This window comes from Beta vulgaris, chromosome 4 (genome assembly GCF_026745355.1).
Source record: "Beta vulgaris subsp. vulgaris cultivar EL10 chromosome 4, EL10.2, whole genome shotgun sequence".
Lineage (NCBI taxonomy): Eukaryota > Viridiplantae > Streptophyta > Magnoliopsida > Caryophyllales > Amaranthaceae > Beta > Beta vulgaris.
Window position 1 is genome coordinate 41,108,120 of NC_079205.1, and position 16,579 is coordinate 41,124,698.

The 16,579-nt window shown below is 35.8% G+C and overlaps 2 protein-coding genes across 2 annotated transcripts in view; one reads left to right on the forward strand and one right to left on the reverse strand.

The window, feature by feature from the left end:
- LOC104884414 (translation factor GUF1 homolog, chloroplastic) overlaps positions 1-11,664 on the reverse strand; it is a 29,792-nt gene extending 18,128 nt beyond the window's left edge. The window contains exons 1-6 of the mRNA XM_010669054.4: positions 11,250-11,664; positions 8,727-8,903; positions 8,350-8,436; positions 3,818-3,874; positions 2,762-2,827; positions 2,416-2,478 (exon numbers count right to left, since the gene is read on the reverse strand). Of these exons, the coding sequence (XP_010667356.1) occupies positions 2,416-2,478; positions 2,762-2,827; positions 3,818-3,874; positions 8,350-8,436; positions 8,727-8,903; positions 11,250-11,501 (702 nt within the window). The 5' untranslated portion in view covers positions 11,502-11,664. The remainder of the gene's footprint in view (positions 1-2,415; positions 2,479-2,761; positions 2,828-3,817; positions 3,875-8,349; positions 8,437-8,726; positions 8,904-11,249) is intronic.
- Positions 11,665-12,838: 1,174 nt separating this feature from the next.
- Positions 12,839-16,029, forward strand: LOC104884317 (uncharacterized). Its single transcript, XM_057394067.1, has 5 exons — positions 12,839-12,864; positions 13,013-14,239; positions 14,341-14,710; positions 14,806-15,154; positions 15,251-16,029. The coding sequence occupies exons 1-5, from the start codon at positions 12,839-12,841 to the stop codon at positions 15,865-15,867; spliced, it is 2,589 nt and encodes an 862-aa protein (XP_057250050.1). The 3' UTR covers positions 15,868-16,029.
- The last annotated feature ends 550 nt before the right edge of the window (positions 16,030-16,579 follow it).

Below are 16,579 nucleotides of genomic sequence, written 5' to 3' on the forward strand. Positions count from 1 at the left end.
TAAAGGACTTCAAAAACAAATCAAAAACATAAATAAGTAATTTTGAGCACAGCAAGTATGACAAATTGTTTGAACTTCATAACACCAACTCTCCAGCAAGAAAACAATATTCGTTTAAACACATACTCTAACCTAGTACATCTAGGGGAAAAGGAGATTTTAAGTGTATCAAAATGGGAGCCAAGGGGACAAGGGGGTGTATAAAAAAGGAACTTTAGTCTACACATCTTGGTTTACCAAAGATCTGAGTCATACACTCATACTGTCATTGGAATTTTTGGGATGTGTATTCCTCCCTCATTGAATAACAATTTTTCTGTTTTATAACCAAGCCTTGTCTTTAGTGAAGTAACTCCCCACAATTGACAGTAATTTGGGCCTAATCTACCTTTTTTAGTTAGTTTCCTATCTCTCTCTTTGCCATTTTGTTCATTCCAGTTTGGCAATGTTGGGAAAAACATGAAATGCAATTTAACAAACCAATCATATTACCAAACAAAAGAAGAGGAGGGCAGTACCAGGACAACTCATACTCAAGGATGACTGGATGATCATGGGAACTTTATTCACATCAACAGGGGTACAATCAGCCTCAAGACTTCTATGAACATACGGTTTCATAAATTACACAATAAATTGATTTAACATACATCTACCATCCCATTTCTAAGAATTTACCCATCAGCTTTAGCCTTACCATGAAATCCTAGAAATTATTCCCCACTCCTCAATTCACAACTAAATACATCTTGTCTCGCAAGAGTTTGAGTATATAGTCTAGTATATACATATATATAGAAAGTATTATACTCAACATCAAGTAGGAGATTCTTATTTGTGAGCAAAGTATTGTGTTCCCTCTGTTTATGGTTTACGCATATTATGCACAGCTACCATAGATACGCAGACCAATGCAATGCACAAGAAACCAAAAACTGGGTCCCTTTTCGTGGGGTAAAGGAAAGTAAAAGAGGATTAGCAAGCTTATGTTGGCCCTTTTGGTAAAGTTAAAGAGGGTAAAAAAAGAGGTAATAAATTTGTTGTTGAACTATGCCTTGAATTATTATTTGACGCTAGGATTAACCTAGCACGGGGGTCTCGCTATATGTTATTTAATATATCGGGTCTGTTTTAGTTTCGGGTTTAGGGCCATCTGTTTAGGTTAATTAGTAAGGCATTATATAAACCCTATTATTAACCTCTGCCTCCGTATTATTCTGTAATCTGTACTCTCTCCTAAACCTAATAAAACAGTTTCTCCTGTGTTTGTGGACATAGCTAACCCATTATTACTGAACCACGTTAATTTTTGTGTCGATTGTTCATTGTTATTTGTTTCATTAATTGCATTCGACACAACATTTGTCAAACAAGAACAAAGCAAAAGTGAATAGAACATAGTATAAGGGAATCAAAAGCATAACCAAGCTGCTTTTGTACTACTTATTTTTGGAAGGAAGCTACATCTTAATTCCTACTTGCACATTATGGCCCACCCCACTTGTACTTTTCATTCCCCATCCACCTTCTATCAATAAAGAAAAACCACTATCCTATCACATCTACTTTTCATTGAAGTAATTATTCATTAACCAAGAACAATTTATCTCCTACAATTTTGTGCCTTAATAAGTGTTCAAACTAATTTGGGACGTGAAATTTCCTAAATAGCAACTCAGCATACTTTGCAAAAGTTGATACTTAGCAACATAACGTTGTTCTTTATTTTATTAGCCTGTGCATCACACACTCACAAAGGTTTGAAGCTAGCAATTGAACGGTCATGAGAACATCATTGATATTACCAGAAAGGTTTAGGAAATTTACAAATTTACATAGAAAACTCCACTTTCACATTGCCAACTTCCAAAGCTGAGGTGGTCAAGTCACACAAAGTAATGAAGCTACTCGTAATTTAAGGATTCATCTAAAATGAGTTACATTATGACCACATGGAATATCAGTAATATATTCTGGGCTTCTAAGGGGAAAAGCATACCAGGAATGAGAAGCATGATAGGTAAACATGGACCATATAATTCAGAAAGAAAACACTAAATTGGAGCAGGTTGATCGTATAAGTATCACAAAACAGAATCAGAGTTGCTTGCAACTATAGGAAACAGGAAGTAACTGCATACTTATAAAAGCTGGCTGGTTTCTGATTTTAAAAGACTTTTTCTAGAATACAGCATACAACATGTGAATTTGAGCTGGTAATGCTATAAAAGCACAAATTTATGAGATGTTATCGATTAGCCAAACAGTGAAGGAGAAGTGAGAGAACATTTGAAGCTACATGAGCAACAAATCCCTCAATCACAGCTCTTTTCTGATGCCATGTGAATATCATTCAGTTATTTAGATAAGTACTAAGCTAACTGAAATAGGTGCACTTAATTTCTCTGAACTAACCTCCTCAATCTCCTTGGCAACACGATCAGGATCTGCACCAGGCAAATCTATTTTGTTGAGAACCTGCAACAGGTAAACAATGTCCACTATAACAAACAAATGTCCAATTGATTGGAGTAACTCCTAAGAAACCACCATGAATTCTGAAAGGAAACCAATGTGCTAGTGCCTAACAGTAACTTTAACAAGTAATGCAATAACTATAATTTCAATTAACAACATAATGTAATCCCACCAAATTAGAGAAAGAGTCATGAAGCATAATATGGAATAACAAACCGACATAACTTGGAAAACTATATACTTGATATAAAGGGCAAAAATGTTACAAGGAAGAAATACTCACAGGGATTATTTCTAAGTTGTTTTCCAATGCCAGATAAACATTGGCCAAAGTTTGAGCTTCAACTCCCTACAAAAGTAGGGCAAAGTAATATGAATTATAGGTGAAGAGAAGTGACTAATTAGGTAATAGGAAATACATGAAGGAAACCACGTTTAAGAAATGGTGATACGAAGAAACTCAAAGTGAAAAAGATTGAAGCAAAAAATCAAAAACGACAAGATGATCAAATTGCTGGTGTGAATTATCATGCAAATCCTTGGAAGTCTATCTCCCAAGTTTCAGCTTTCTTTGTTCCTCCGGTGAGTTACAGGATTATTAGGGGTCTCCAGTTCACTTCTGGAAAAGGGGAGGTTCTCTTTGTGTATTACTGATCAACCTTACCTTGCCTTTTCTATGACAGAGTGTTGCAACTTGCATGATAAACCAAAATCTGCTTTTTATTCATAACTTCAGATTCCACGTCCCAGGATCTTTCAGTTCTATGGAAATCCTCATGATACAGAGCTACAAGAATTTATGTGTCCCCCTCCAGAGAGAAAGAGAAGAGTATCTATGCTCTTTTAAAGACGATAGAGTGGTTAAGACTTTAGTCATTCTAGCCTCTAGATTTAACTTGGGTATATTTCTGCTATATATTCTAAAGATGATAAAATTGTTAGGAATTTAATTTTACATTTATATATGGCCAAAAGTTAACAAAAAGAATAAAAACAAAAATATAAAATTCCATGTTGCCTAATGTAGAAGCCCCATTGTGTATTTGAACAAAAGTCGGTATCAATTTTGGGTTCAATCTTTGACTATCTTCTCCCAGACAAATTCAATCTTAGCCAACAAATGACTATCTTCTCCCAGACAATATTCCTTAGAGGGGCATTTATAATATAGAGTAAAATTAAAATTCAACCCTGTACTTGCTCAATTAGCTCTCTCAACCCTATAATTAGTACACCAATAGTTACTGAACATGATCAAATAAGTGAGGCGAAGGTTGATTCAAAATAATATCATGACTGAGCCAGAGTATGTACCGAAGCCAGAGAAGAGAATATTCACCTGAGAAGCATCTACAACAAGTAGAGCACCCTCACATGCAGCAAGAGATCGGGAAACCTACCTCGAAAAAAAAGTAAGCTGATAATTGTTATACATTGTTCTCAATTGGCAAGTATGTAAAGGATATGAAACTCAAAGTGAAACTACTCAACAGCAACATTCAAACTCAAAAAATAGTGAATTTCATTATCCCTAGACTCATGCATGTGACCTTTAAACAAAAACAAAAACAAAAAAAAAAAAAAAAAAAAAAACATTTAGTGATTAGTAGGCGAAAAGGGAACATTTTAGCTGGATAGATGGTAGTTAATTTTAGTTATTCCTTGATTATGTAAGAGTGGGTACCAGAACACAAAAGACTCGGTCCTAAATGGAAGCGACCACATATTTCTGCAGCTCAGCACACAGGGTATTATTGGCTTCAGAAACAGCCTCTTCTTGCCTTTGAGCTTGTCAGAGGTAGGTTTGCAACTTTGCCTACACCTAGACATACTAAAATCCACCGACCAGCCATACTGAATAACTTTAGTTGATGCTGTTATGCATGAATATGCAGCAGCTCAAATTTGACGAAAGAACCAAAAGGAGAACTAAATTTTTAATTCATGATTTTATTGCAGAATAAAGCACAAGTTGAAATCTGCTCAGAGGCCAGTCCAATCGCTCCCTTTATATTTTAGAAGCTTTCTCCTGAAGAAAAAGACAGTCTACAAAGACATCCCTCCAAGCCACTCCTAACAAACTACCAACAGATACAATCACTAATACATTCAGATATCAATTTTACATATCAATTACATACTACTTCATGCGTTTACGCTCACTAACTTGATAGCAGGGAAAAAAAAGGTCTTTTAACTGGAAAGACAAAAAGCATTACAAGAGAAGTTTATATTTCTTAAGTAGACACTTACATGTCACGTCATTCCTGCTATTTTTTGGCCTTGAATAATTCAACCAACACAGCTAACATATCCCAAATAGGTAAAAAAAAACAGAAACTATCACTTACAATCATTCCAAAAGTTAGTCCATATTTCCCCTAGGTGGTTCAAACTCGTTAACTTCTATCTCTTACAAATTTGTATTGAGTTACATTATGTAAACATCGCAACTATCTTAGTCTTAGAAAGAAATGTGTAAGATTACTAGTCCATAAATTCTATTATAAGTCAGGGACAGAGAATAATGGTAACAGTTGATAAACTTTGATTAGATGGTGTATCAAACTTCTTTCTATTGTGCATATCTATCTACTAAATTTTCGTCTTATTGACTAAGATGCAGGCAATAATTTTCTTTTTGATAAGAAAACAAAACAAATGCCATTCAATAGCAAAAGAAAGGATATACAGTAGGGGGGAAAAAGCCCACATTGATCAAGGCAAAAGAAATAAGATTTTCAATGTCGGGATACATCAAAAAGGGACACATAATGGAATGCCCCCACAAACATACCCAAAGGGAAGCTAAGTTTACACAAGTCGCTAACATGAAGTAACCAAAGCAGACACCCCACCACAGAAAATCCTACCATTCCTCTCTAACCAAAGCACTCACAATATGGCAAACGAAGCAACCTGAAAATCTTATTCCCCTTTCGCCTTCCGAACATTATATATTGTATATATAGATGACCCTATAGAGTAAAAGGGGCAATCCAATTTATCCCAACAGAACCAAATATCCTTTCTGAAAGAAACATCATTATGTGACACAAGCAAACAGTCCCTTGACTCCTCAAAGCAAGTTATGAAGTACCCACATGAGGAGATAGAGCTTTGAACGGTCTGTGCTAATATATATATATATATATATATATATATATATATATATATATATATAGGAATGGGATCTTGTGAAAACCACCTCTTAATCTAAAAACTGAAAACAGACAATCCTAACCATTGGATTACATCTAACGGACGCGATCTATTCTTATAGGTAAACAGTTGAAACGTCGCTCCTCCCCTTCTCTCCTCTCTCTCTCTCCTCCTTCTCTTTTCTCTATAGCATTTCACTGACTTCACCTCTACACCTCCCTCCGAAATTCTCTCTCCTCCCCTATCCTCAAAACGTGGCGTTCCTCACCGCCCTCGCGCGCGCAAGTCGACGGCGCGTATCAATCACTTCGAAAGAGTTCTCCGGTGAAAGGAACAGTGAGTTCCGACGAGTTTGCTGTAGTTTTGTTCGCGGATGTTGTTGTTTCGAATGCGTCGAGAATTGTGGCGAGTAGGGTTTGTGTTGGAGTTGCGGGGATTGGTGGAGTTGGAATGGCAGCTCGCCGCCGTTAACGTCGCCGTTCATGGCCTCGACGGAATTCTCGTTTCCTCAAATGAAGAAATATCTCTGTTTTGATTATTGATTGATGAGGTTGAATAATTTTAAATTTATCTGTTTTCTGGTTTGAGAGTTATGTGATTTGATGAGTAATTGTTAATTTTATGATAATTTTGAGCTCATTTTGTTCATCATTTTCAGATCTTCAACTGAATTTTTGAATCTAGTAATTTTCGATTGAAATTGCGAAGAGATCTTCATTTTTTCGTTCAATTATGCAAAGAATCTCCAGATTGTGTACATTTATGCAGAAGTAATACCGACTGTAACGATATGAAACCCTAATTTGTCAACTGCAAAAACAATAAGCCTGAATTACAACTAAGTTATATTATAGTTACCTCATTGCAACTTCTTTAATCGATAATGAAAGACAACCACGGCCCAGCAATAGTTCGAAGACCGCAAGATCGACAGCTGAAAGCGAAGACAATTACAGCGAAGAAAAAATCGTAGTTCGGAAACAGCGAAATCGAAGAATGCAAACTGAGAGTGATGAAAATGGGAAGTTGTAGGTGATTTAGTTGCCAAAGTATTGTTATTAGTTGCTGTTTTAAAGCTATTTGTTACCCCCTCTCACTAACATATATTTGGCGAAATTCATACAAAGTATTGTTATTAGTTGCCAAAGTATTGTGATTAGTTGCTGTTTTAAAGCTATTTGTTACCCCCCTCTCACTAACATATATTTCAAGGTAAAAAGTTACCTTAAAAGTGGTAATAGTTACTCTTATAATAAATAAAGTTACCCTTGAAATACATATAACTATCCTTAATATAATAAAGTTACCCCAAAACTGACAAAAGTTACCCTAAAAGTGTTAAAAGTTACCCTAAAGTGGTTAAAAGTTACTTTGTTTTCAGTTTTCAGCCTAAGAGTGGTTTTCAGCGGATCCTTCCCCTATATATATATATATATATATATATATTATATTATAATATATATATATATATATATATATTCTATAGGGCAAGATCACATGAGAATGCTCCTTGCATGAGAAATGAGAATGAATCTCAACCACACGATTGGATTAGCGTTACAACACTTGTTCATTAGAGTTATACCCACCTAAAAAATTTAGAGCCCAAAAAAAAATTCAAATTTTGAATTTTTTTTTTTTATAATTTTTTTTTTTTTTTGGAGTTACATCACTTTTTCATAAGAGTTACATCACTTATTCATAAGAGTTATAGCGCGTAAATATCATTCTCATTTCTCATGTAAGTAGGCATTCTCATATGAACTCACTTCTATATATAAAGTTTCCCCAAATTAGCAATCCACAATAAAGCTCTCACCCACTTCACATTATCATTAGTCAATTATCCATACAAACAAATAAGGATTTGGTGTCAGCTCACAAACAACATCCTTATACTCATAGACATAGTCCTTGATGTTTCCTAACATTAGGAAAATGCTGAAACCATTACCACCAAAAAAATGGATTTTGTTACTTGAGCGGGAGGGGAAGGTAACAAATTGTGGAAGTCCATTATCGCCAAGTAATGATAATGGATTGAGGAGAGGTTTAACCAAACAAGAAGAAAGGGTTAATTTCGTTTCTTAGAGCACAAAAATGTTGAACCAATCATTACCACAATAACATAAAACAATACAAAGAGAAAGACTATCAAACCCTGAAAATTCAATACAACATTTAAATATTTAAACATTTAAACATTTTGCACCAAAATATATATCACCAAAACAGCACTGTCAAAGAGAATTCCCAAAGTCCAATATTACAAGCCAAAGCAGGAAATCACCAAAACGCACAAAAAGGACGAATAAATTATGGCACATGGTAACATCATAAAATGAGGAACTCGGTAACAATAGAACAAGCTGCTAGCCCATGACACTAATCCTGAAGGTCAACATTAATTGAGTTAGATAGCAGCTTCGTCATTCAGCTGCTGATTGCAGCAAGGACATTTTACACGTGCATGATTAAACTTGATCTAAAATTCCAAAGCCTTCAAGTAAGAGTTCAATATATGTTACAATTTAGCAACTTTAAGACGAAACATCGAAGGTTCATGCACAATATATCAAGGGTTGTCAATTCTCATGGACCAAACAAGCTGCACTCGCAGTGTACAAGGCAATATAGACAGCATGATCAAAGTGTTAATAAACATATTCAACTAGTGTATTAAATGCCAGAAAAGCAACCATTTCATACCTCATAAGAGAAGTCCACATGTCCTGGAGTATCAATAAGGTTTAGACAATGTGGTACATTGCCATGAACATAACGCATACGTGCTGCCTGGGAAACATAGTAAACATATGAAGTCATATTGTGTTACAAGGACAATGTGGACTAATTTATAGTAAATCTAGTAACATTTATGCTTAACAGATCATTGCTTTCTTAGAATTGCTATATTGACTTTAAGCTTGCCGAAGAAAATCCGAGTCACCAAAAGTCATGCAAAAAAATTAATCTAAAAGCCCAATCATCAAAGAGAATATTGTAACATTGCAGTCTGAAATCTCCGCATAGCATCACCCACCACCAGAATAACTACACATACAAGAAATATGAGAAACAACCACCTGCAGTTTTATAGTGATTCCCCTTTCTCTCTCCAAGTCCATGTTGTCAAGGAATTGTTCCTTCATTTCACGCTTTTGAACCGTACCTGTAATTTCAAGCAATTTGTCGGCCAAAGTTGATTTGCCATGATCAATATGTGCAATAATGCAAAAGTTCCTGATGTTTGAAACCGGGACCTGCAACGCAAGAGTAACCGATGCACATATCATAAATTATGGGAATAATTTGAAAAGGACAGCTAAAACCTTTAATGAGAAAATGGAAAATCACCATCTAACTACAAATAAGCAAGTTTACAATAATTCCCCTGTTGAGAAATGGAAAAAGAATCAAGAAACAGAAATCTCACAAATAATGAGATCATGATTATGCAACTAAGGTCGATTTCTAGTGAAGTCATTCATTGTTCTTTGATCTTTGACTGTTGGACTTTGATGAACTTATACACTGTTCTCTAAATTTGGAATATGATGAACTAAATTAAAATGGCTCAGTAAACGCTTTACACTCTTAATCATCATAAAATTGCAGACAATTTTTACACAATTCCTCCGTTTTTCAATAAGTGCAACGATTCTCTTTTAGTAGTCAAACTTTACAAACTTCAACCACATTTTTAAACTATTATATAAGGAAAAAAATGTTATCATGTCGAAACTTGTTTGATTGGTTCCAATGTGTATTTTTATATAATCAACTTACTAAAGATATCAACTTTACAAACTTTAACAACATCTTTATACTACTATTATATAAGCAATGAAATAAAGATATAAGAGCACAACCAATGGTTGCCCTATAATTTGTGGTCATTAATTATTTTATTACTTTCTCACTCTTTCACCTACCCCACCTTTTTTTCTCTCTCCTCCATTCCCTTCTTTGCTCCTTTTTTTCTTGGTCCATCAGAAAGAGCTGGGCATCAATTTCTTGGCCAAATTTTTTCTCTCTCCTAATAAACTAATATTACTTTTATATTCTCTCTCCTCATAACCCACAAGGAGGGCAACGATTGGGAGCACTCTAAGCGGTCAAAGATACGCATTAGAGACAGAGGCGGACCTACTAAGGGTCCTGGGGCTCCCCCAAAAAAATCAATTTCCTTTTTTATTTTTAACGTCAGACAGCATTTTACATACAATAAAACTGATACCCGCGCAATAGATTAAATCAAAGCAACTTGCTCCAGTGGTAGAGACTATCACAAGTTATTACATGCTTGTACTTATGACGCGGGTTCGATCCTTCAAACAGTAAATACCAATTCCTGTTTTTTCATTTTCTTTTGCTTGATGATTTTTTTTTATTTTTCTTTTTAGTTCCTGCTCTTTCTCTTCCTTTACCATTTTTTCTTTTCTATTTTGGATTCTGATCTCATTCTTTTGAGGGAGCGTTTGGTTCACATGATTTTGGTATCAGGTATGGGTTTAGAATGAATAAAACCCATACCTAGTGTTTGTTTTATTATTTAATAGATTTAAAACTCATACCTCAAACCCATAAGGTATGGGGTTTAGAAACCCAAAAGGGGAGGTGGGTTTGGCTCATACCAATACCTCTAGGTATTAAATAGAAGAAAAAAATTTCATTCCCAAATAAAAACCAAACACATGGTATTAGGTATCAAGTTACAAACCTATACCACCTTGATTTCATTCCTCATTCCAAACCCATTCCATTATATGAACCAAACGCCCCCTGACAAGTATCCATCTCTCTTAATTTTAGCTCTAGTTTTAACCATTTCTTTTTTGTGATGTAATGATTATTCTCCTTCTGTTTTCAAATAAATTCAACAATTTGACTTTGTACACTATTGGTATATTAAGTATGACGAAAATTTATTTACAAATACTTAAATAATTAATTTTACTATGTAAAATTTTGGATTTGTCTCTATGTACATTTACTAAATTTATATCAATGAGCTTCTTGAAAACTTAAGGAACAGATAATGAAAGATAGTCACATCTATTGACAAGTATAAAAGTCAATATGTTGAATTTGCAAAAAATGGAGATAACAATAAAATATCGATATAATGAAGGTACCTCTAATAAATTACTCAAATAATAAAACGTTTAGTTTTCTTATAATTAAAACTGAACTTGTCATTTGTGTATTTTGATCATTGTCTATGTGCTTGTTTTAGTTAGGAGTTAGGACCCCCCAAATCCAAAATTCTAGATCAGCCCCTGATTAGAGACGTGGAAACAAAAAACAAAGTGCCACTTATTAAAATACCAACTGAGAATTGAAATTAGGATAATGATGCTAATGCAACTTATTCAACTTCAACTCTAGTCTAGTCTCTAAACTACAAAAATCAATGAATATACCATGGTTCAACATACAAAAAAATAACAAAAAGAGGGGCATATTACATGATAATATTAATTTCACTCTATATTAGCAAATTATATATGAATAGGATAAAAGTCCAGAAGTTGTAACTTTTAATAGTGTAAACGTTAAAACATTGCAATGATAAAAGAACGAAAAAGTAAAATGTAAGGCATTACTTTCAAGAGACGGTCTTGGCCCACTTTAGCGGCAAGTTCGAGTGCTGAAACGTCTTTGGATGGGGCGCCAGCGGTCTGAGCAAGGACTTTGAGCCTGCGATTAGTCCTAAGACTGCTAATTGGAGGTGGGAAGTGGCCATTTAAGCCAGAGGAAGAAGGGAAGTTCGAGTTTTTGAGGGGATAACGTGCGCCAGCGTTGGCGGGTAATACAACTGTGAGACGAGATATGGCCGTTGGAGTAGTGCCTGCCATTGTTTCTCCTTCCTCTACGACCTTTGCAAATTGCAAGGTTTTTTCTTTTTAGTGTTTGTGGATCATGTTTTGCTTTTTTTTGTTTTGAAAGATGGTGTTGGTTATGGTTTGAACCACAAAAAAACATGCAGATTGGTCCTTTTGATTTTTTGTTTGGGGAGGGTTTAGTAAGATTGGTTTCGAGTTGCAACTTGCAACTTGCAAGTGGCAATGGTTATTAACTTTATTGAAGTAATTTATGGAGGAGTTTAACATGTACATGCTTCATACATCATTAATCAGTTTAAAGAGGATGGTGTATCTAGTTCTTCATTTATTACAAAAAGAATAATTATAGAACGGTTATTTCACAGGGTACCCCTGAGTTCTTGTAAAATTCACGTGGTACCCACAAAATTTTCAAAATTCACGAGGTACACCTCAGTTTCCGTACATTAACACCGCATACCCTATTTCCTAACAGACGTCAACTCTCCGTTACTGTGTTATGACTTTTTTGCCCTTATTGTATTAAATCCACTATTCCGCCGACTGACCCCATCGAATATCAAGCGACTGAAAAACAAATCGACCCTTCATCTTGTTCTCCTCCCCTGTTCTGCGGTATCACCATTGTCAACAGTACCCTAAATTTCTTCCCAAAATATCTGCAACATCGTGCAATCAGCGTTAAAATCTTATCATATCAGCGTCGCAACAGTACAATTTCGTCGTGCAGTTGAAGCGTTTTTCAATCATATCAGCGTCGCAAGACTCGCAACAGTACAATTTCAGCGTCGCAACAGTACAATTTCGATCAGCGTCGCAACAGTTAATTAAAGAAGGTAATTTCGTCGCTTTCGATTTTGTTTTCGAAGTGCAAAGATGAAATCTTTAGAATGAAATAGGGTTTTTCATGGCGTTTTATCCAATGTTTTCGAGTTTATTGAAGCTCATCGTGGTCATCCTCAATCCTGATTTCTGATCAGTTAACTGATTGTTCTTTTTTTAGGTTTCTATCTTCTGAATGTCGAAGAGTAGGAATATTGATTGCATTATATGTATAATGTATGTAAATAAAAACTTCTGAATGTCGAAGAGTAGGAATATTGATTGCATTATATGTATAATGTATGTAAATAAAAATATTATCATGTACCATTTTTGTTACATGTGTGTCAATATAAATCAGTTTTAATATCTAATTTCTATCAGTAAATATTATCAGTTTTAATATAAAAAATTGATCAGTTTTCGCAATTTTCATAAAATCTTAATGCTTTGATGCTTTGATGCTATATAAAATGTCGCTTTCGATTTTGTTTTCCAGAAAATTTTAATGCTTTGATGCTGTAAAAATGTGTGTTTGTGAATGTGATTATGGGTATGCATGTTGTACTGTGAATTGTGTATTGATTATTATGATTTTGGTTAGAAAATAGATTTTTTTAAATTTGTTTATTTGAGACAACTGAATTGTGGTCTTTAATAAAGTATTGGAATGTGATTATGTTGTATTTTTTGTTGTTTAGGATGTTCTCATTCTGGCTGTTGGTGCATAGTAAGGGTGGGGACTTTGATGTATGGGTGGAGGATATTGACTTGTGTCATGTGATGGGTTTATATGAGATGATGTTTGAGAACTCCGTAAAACAGAATGTGTTTCTCCCCAAATATTTCATTTTGACTGTCAATAAACCTACGACGAATAGGAGGATGGAGTTGGATGATGATTATGCTATGTTGAAAATGTGGGAATGGAATCAGGGCAAGGAAACTATAGAGGTGTGGCTTGAGGAAGTTGAAAAGCCATGGACTGTATTCTGTTCTGCTAAGGCTAGTTGGGAGAAGTTGGATGAATGTTTCCCTGGTAATTCCCAACCCCAACCATCACAGTGTGACACCCAACCCACCCCTCCTGGAAACCAACATGCCAATCCACCTCCACCACAGCCCACTCCACCTCCAGAACAACCCAATCCACCTCCACCACAATCCACTCCACCCCCAGCACAGCCTAATCCACCACATCCACCAAAAAAATCAACTAGAGAGAAGCCAAAAGAGTGGAGAGTTCCTAAGACTACAGCCTTGAGACATGGGATTTTTATTAAGGGACAGACAGGAGGTACTGGTGGAGGTAAGAGGGTCAGAAGGCAACAGGCAGAAGTGAGGGAAGTTGATGATGATGATTTGACAGGGGATGACAGTGATGATTCGAATTATGTGTTCTCTGATTTGGATGATGATGATGATGACAACGTTGATGATGTTGACTTGGTTGATGAGGATGACTTGGTAGTTTCTGATGAGATTCATGAAAAAAGGTTTGAAGATTACTTAGATGGGAGTCATAATTTGGATAAGATGTACTTGAATGGCAAAATTTGGAGCAACTTACCATTTGGGTCTATTGCACTTGAAGAGTGGTTAATTTTTGAAAGCAAGACTGAGTTTCTACAAGTATTTAGGGATTTTTGCATTCAAGAAGGATTTGCTGTCACTGTTGAAAGAGCTGACAGTGCAAGGTACACAACATATTGTCTGGTGCAGTCATGCAGCTGGAGGATCCATGCTACTGGGTTGAAAGATAATGTAAGCTGGGCAATCAAGAGTATAACTGGGAAGCATAACACTTGTGGCAGACTTGAAGAAAATCCAATGGTGTCTTCTGAGTGGTTGTGCAGACACCTTTTGCAAGACCTTGAGGCAAATCCAGAGATACCTGTAGATGCATTACAGAAGCTGTGTATGGAGAGGTACAGGCTCAATGTGACAATAAGGTTGTTGTACAAGGTCAGAAGCATAGCAAGGGAACAGATTTATGGTTCTTTTGCTGAGTCATAGCCTTATTGCCAAGGTATGCTGAGATGATTAAGGCAACTAATCCTGGCTCTTATGCACTAGTTACATGGACAGGACACAACACAAACCAAGATCATCAATTCACATCATGTTTTTTTTCTTTTGCTGCTTCTGTGAAAGGGTTTTTAGGTGGATGTAGACCAATCATAGGGATAGATGGTGCACATTTATCTGGTTATTACAAAGGTGTGATGCTCACTGCTGTTGCCATTGATGGTAACAATGAAATATTTGTTGTTGCATTTGGTGTTGTAGCCTCTGAGAGCATAGATAGCTGGACCTATTTTTTGAGAAACTTAAGGTTGTTGTTTGAAAAAGAGGGATGTCAGAAGGATGATTGGACATTCATAAGTGACAGAATGAGGGTAATATTTTATTAAGGCATCATTGGTTTCATTTATGCAATTTTAATTAAATTCATAACTAATTAATATTTCTTTTTTTTTGCCTTGATTGTTAGGGAGTTGAATCAGCACTTTCTGAGGTCTTTCCTAGGGCCACAAGGAGGATTTGCTGCCAGCATTTGTACTCCAACTGCAAGAATGCAGGTTGGAGTGGATCAGCTTTTCACAAGCTGTTCTGGATTGCTGCAGATGCATATAATGAGTATGTTTTTGAGAAGGCAATGTCAAAGATTAAAAAACATGATGCAGCAGCTGAAGAATACCTAAGAAATGTTGGTGAGCAATGGTCTAGGCACTCCTTTGACAACAAAGTTTGTTGTGACCACAACACAACAAACTTTGTTGAGTCTTTCAATGCTTGCACAAAAGACAACAGGGACTTGCCTGTTCTCACACTATTAGAAGGTGAAATTGCATTGACAATATAATTTGAAATTACTTAATGTTGCAATATGATATATGTGTAAATAATTTTTTTTTTTTTTTGGTTGTATGTAATAGCTGTTAGGACATGGATAATGAAAAGAATGGGATCAAGGTTTGATATGGCGGTTGATATGGACCCCAATGCCCTTACTGAATATGCAGAGAACATTTTGAAGACAAGAAGTGATGATTCAAGGTTCTGCCATGTCACTGTATGTGGAGGGGGTGAGTTTGAGGTGAGGGATGGTCATGTCAAGTTCCCTGTCACACTCACTAGAATGAGTTGTGGATGTGGGACATGGCAGGGGTCTGGCATACCATGCAAGCATGGATTGAGGGTCATATACAACCAAAGATTGAACCCTGCCAATTATGTGTCTGCATACTTCAAGGGGGCAGCTTATAAGGCCACTTATGCTCACCATGTCCATCCAATGGCTGACCATACACAATGGCCTTCATTCAATGTCCCTCAAATCAACCCTCCAACTATCAAGAGAAGTGCAGGGAGGCCTGCCAAGCAGAGGAAGAGGGGTCCAAGTGAAGCAAGAAAGGGTAAGAGGCATAAGAACAACAAATGCAGCATCTGTAAAGAGTTGGGTCACAATGTGAAGACTTGCAAAAGTAAGAGCCAAGCTGGAAGTTTATCTGCAAGCCAACAAGGCAGGGGGAAGAAAAGAAAGGCTGCTTAGGCAAGCTCTTTACAACAAGCTGAGGGAAGAAAAACCAGGAGGTCAACAAAGGCTAACTAGGAAAAACATAGAAAAATTGCATTTTTTTGGAAATCTTGCACCTGTACCAAGCTGGTTGCTTTTTTTTTATTATGACAATTAGTGGCAGTAGGTGCTTCTAAATTGCACCTGTTAGATCTTTATTGCAGTTGACTAATCTTAGTGGCATAAGCTGCTTTTTTTTAACATATGTGTTAGTGTGTATTTATTTAGAACAACATTATGTAATTAACTTGCTTGTGGTATTTAAATGAAAACATATATTATTGCACGAAATATTTAGGTAACATTACATTACTTTGTTTCATCTCCCCAACATTACATAAATCTAATGTATGTAGATTCAAATGAAGAGGAAGTTATGGAATGTGAAGACATGTTAACACACAAAGGAGTACACCAACTCTCACATATATATAGCAAGGAAAACATAACTAGCCTTTATAGCTTGGCAACGGCTAGTTTTTTCATTTTAAAAAAATTGGGTATTTTGTGAAATAAGTTCAATATCTTGGGTACCATGTGAATTTTGTAAATGCACTAACGGAGAGTTGACGAAATAGGGTATGCGGTGTTAATGTACGGAAACTGAGGTGTACCTCGTGAATTTTGAAAATTTTGTGGGTACCACGTGAATTTTACAAGAACTCAGGGGTACCTTGTGAAATAACTG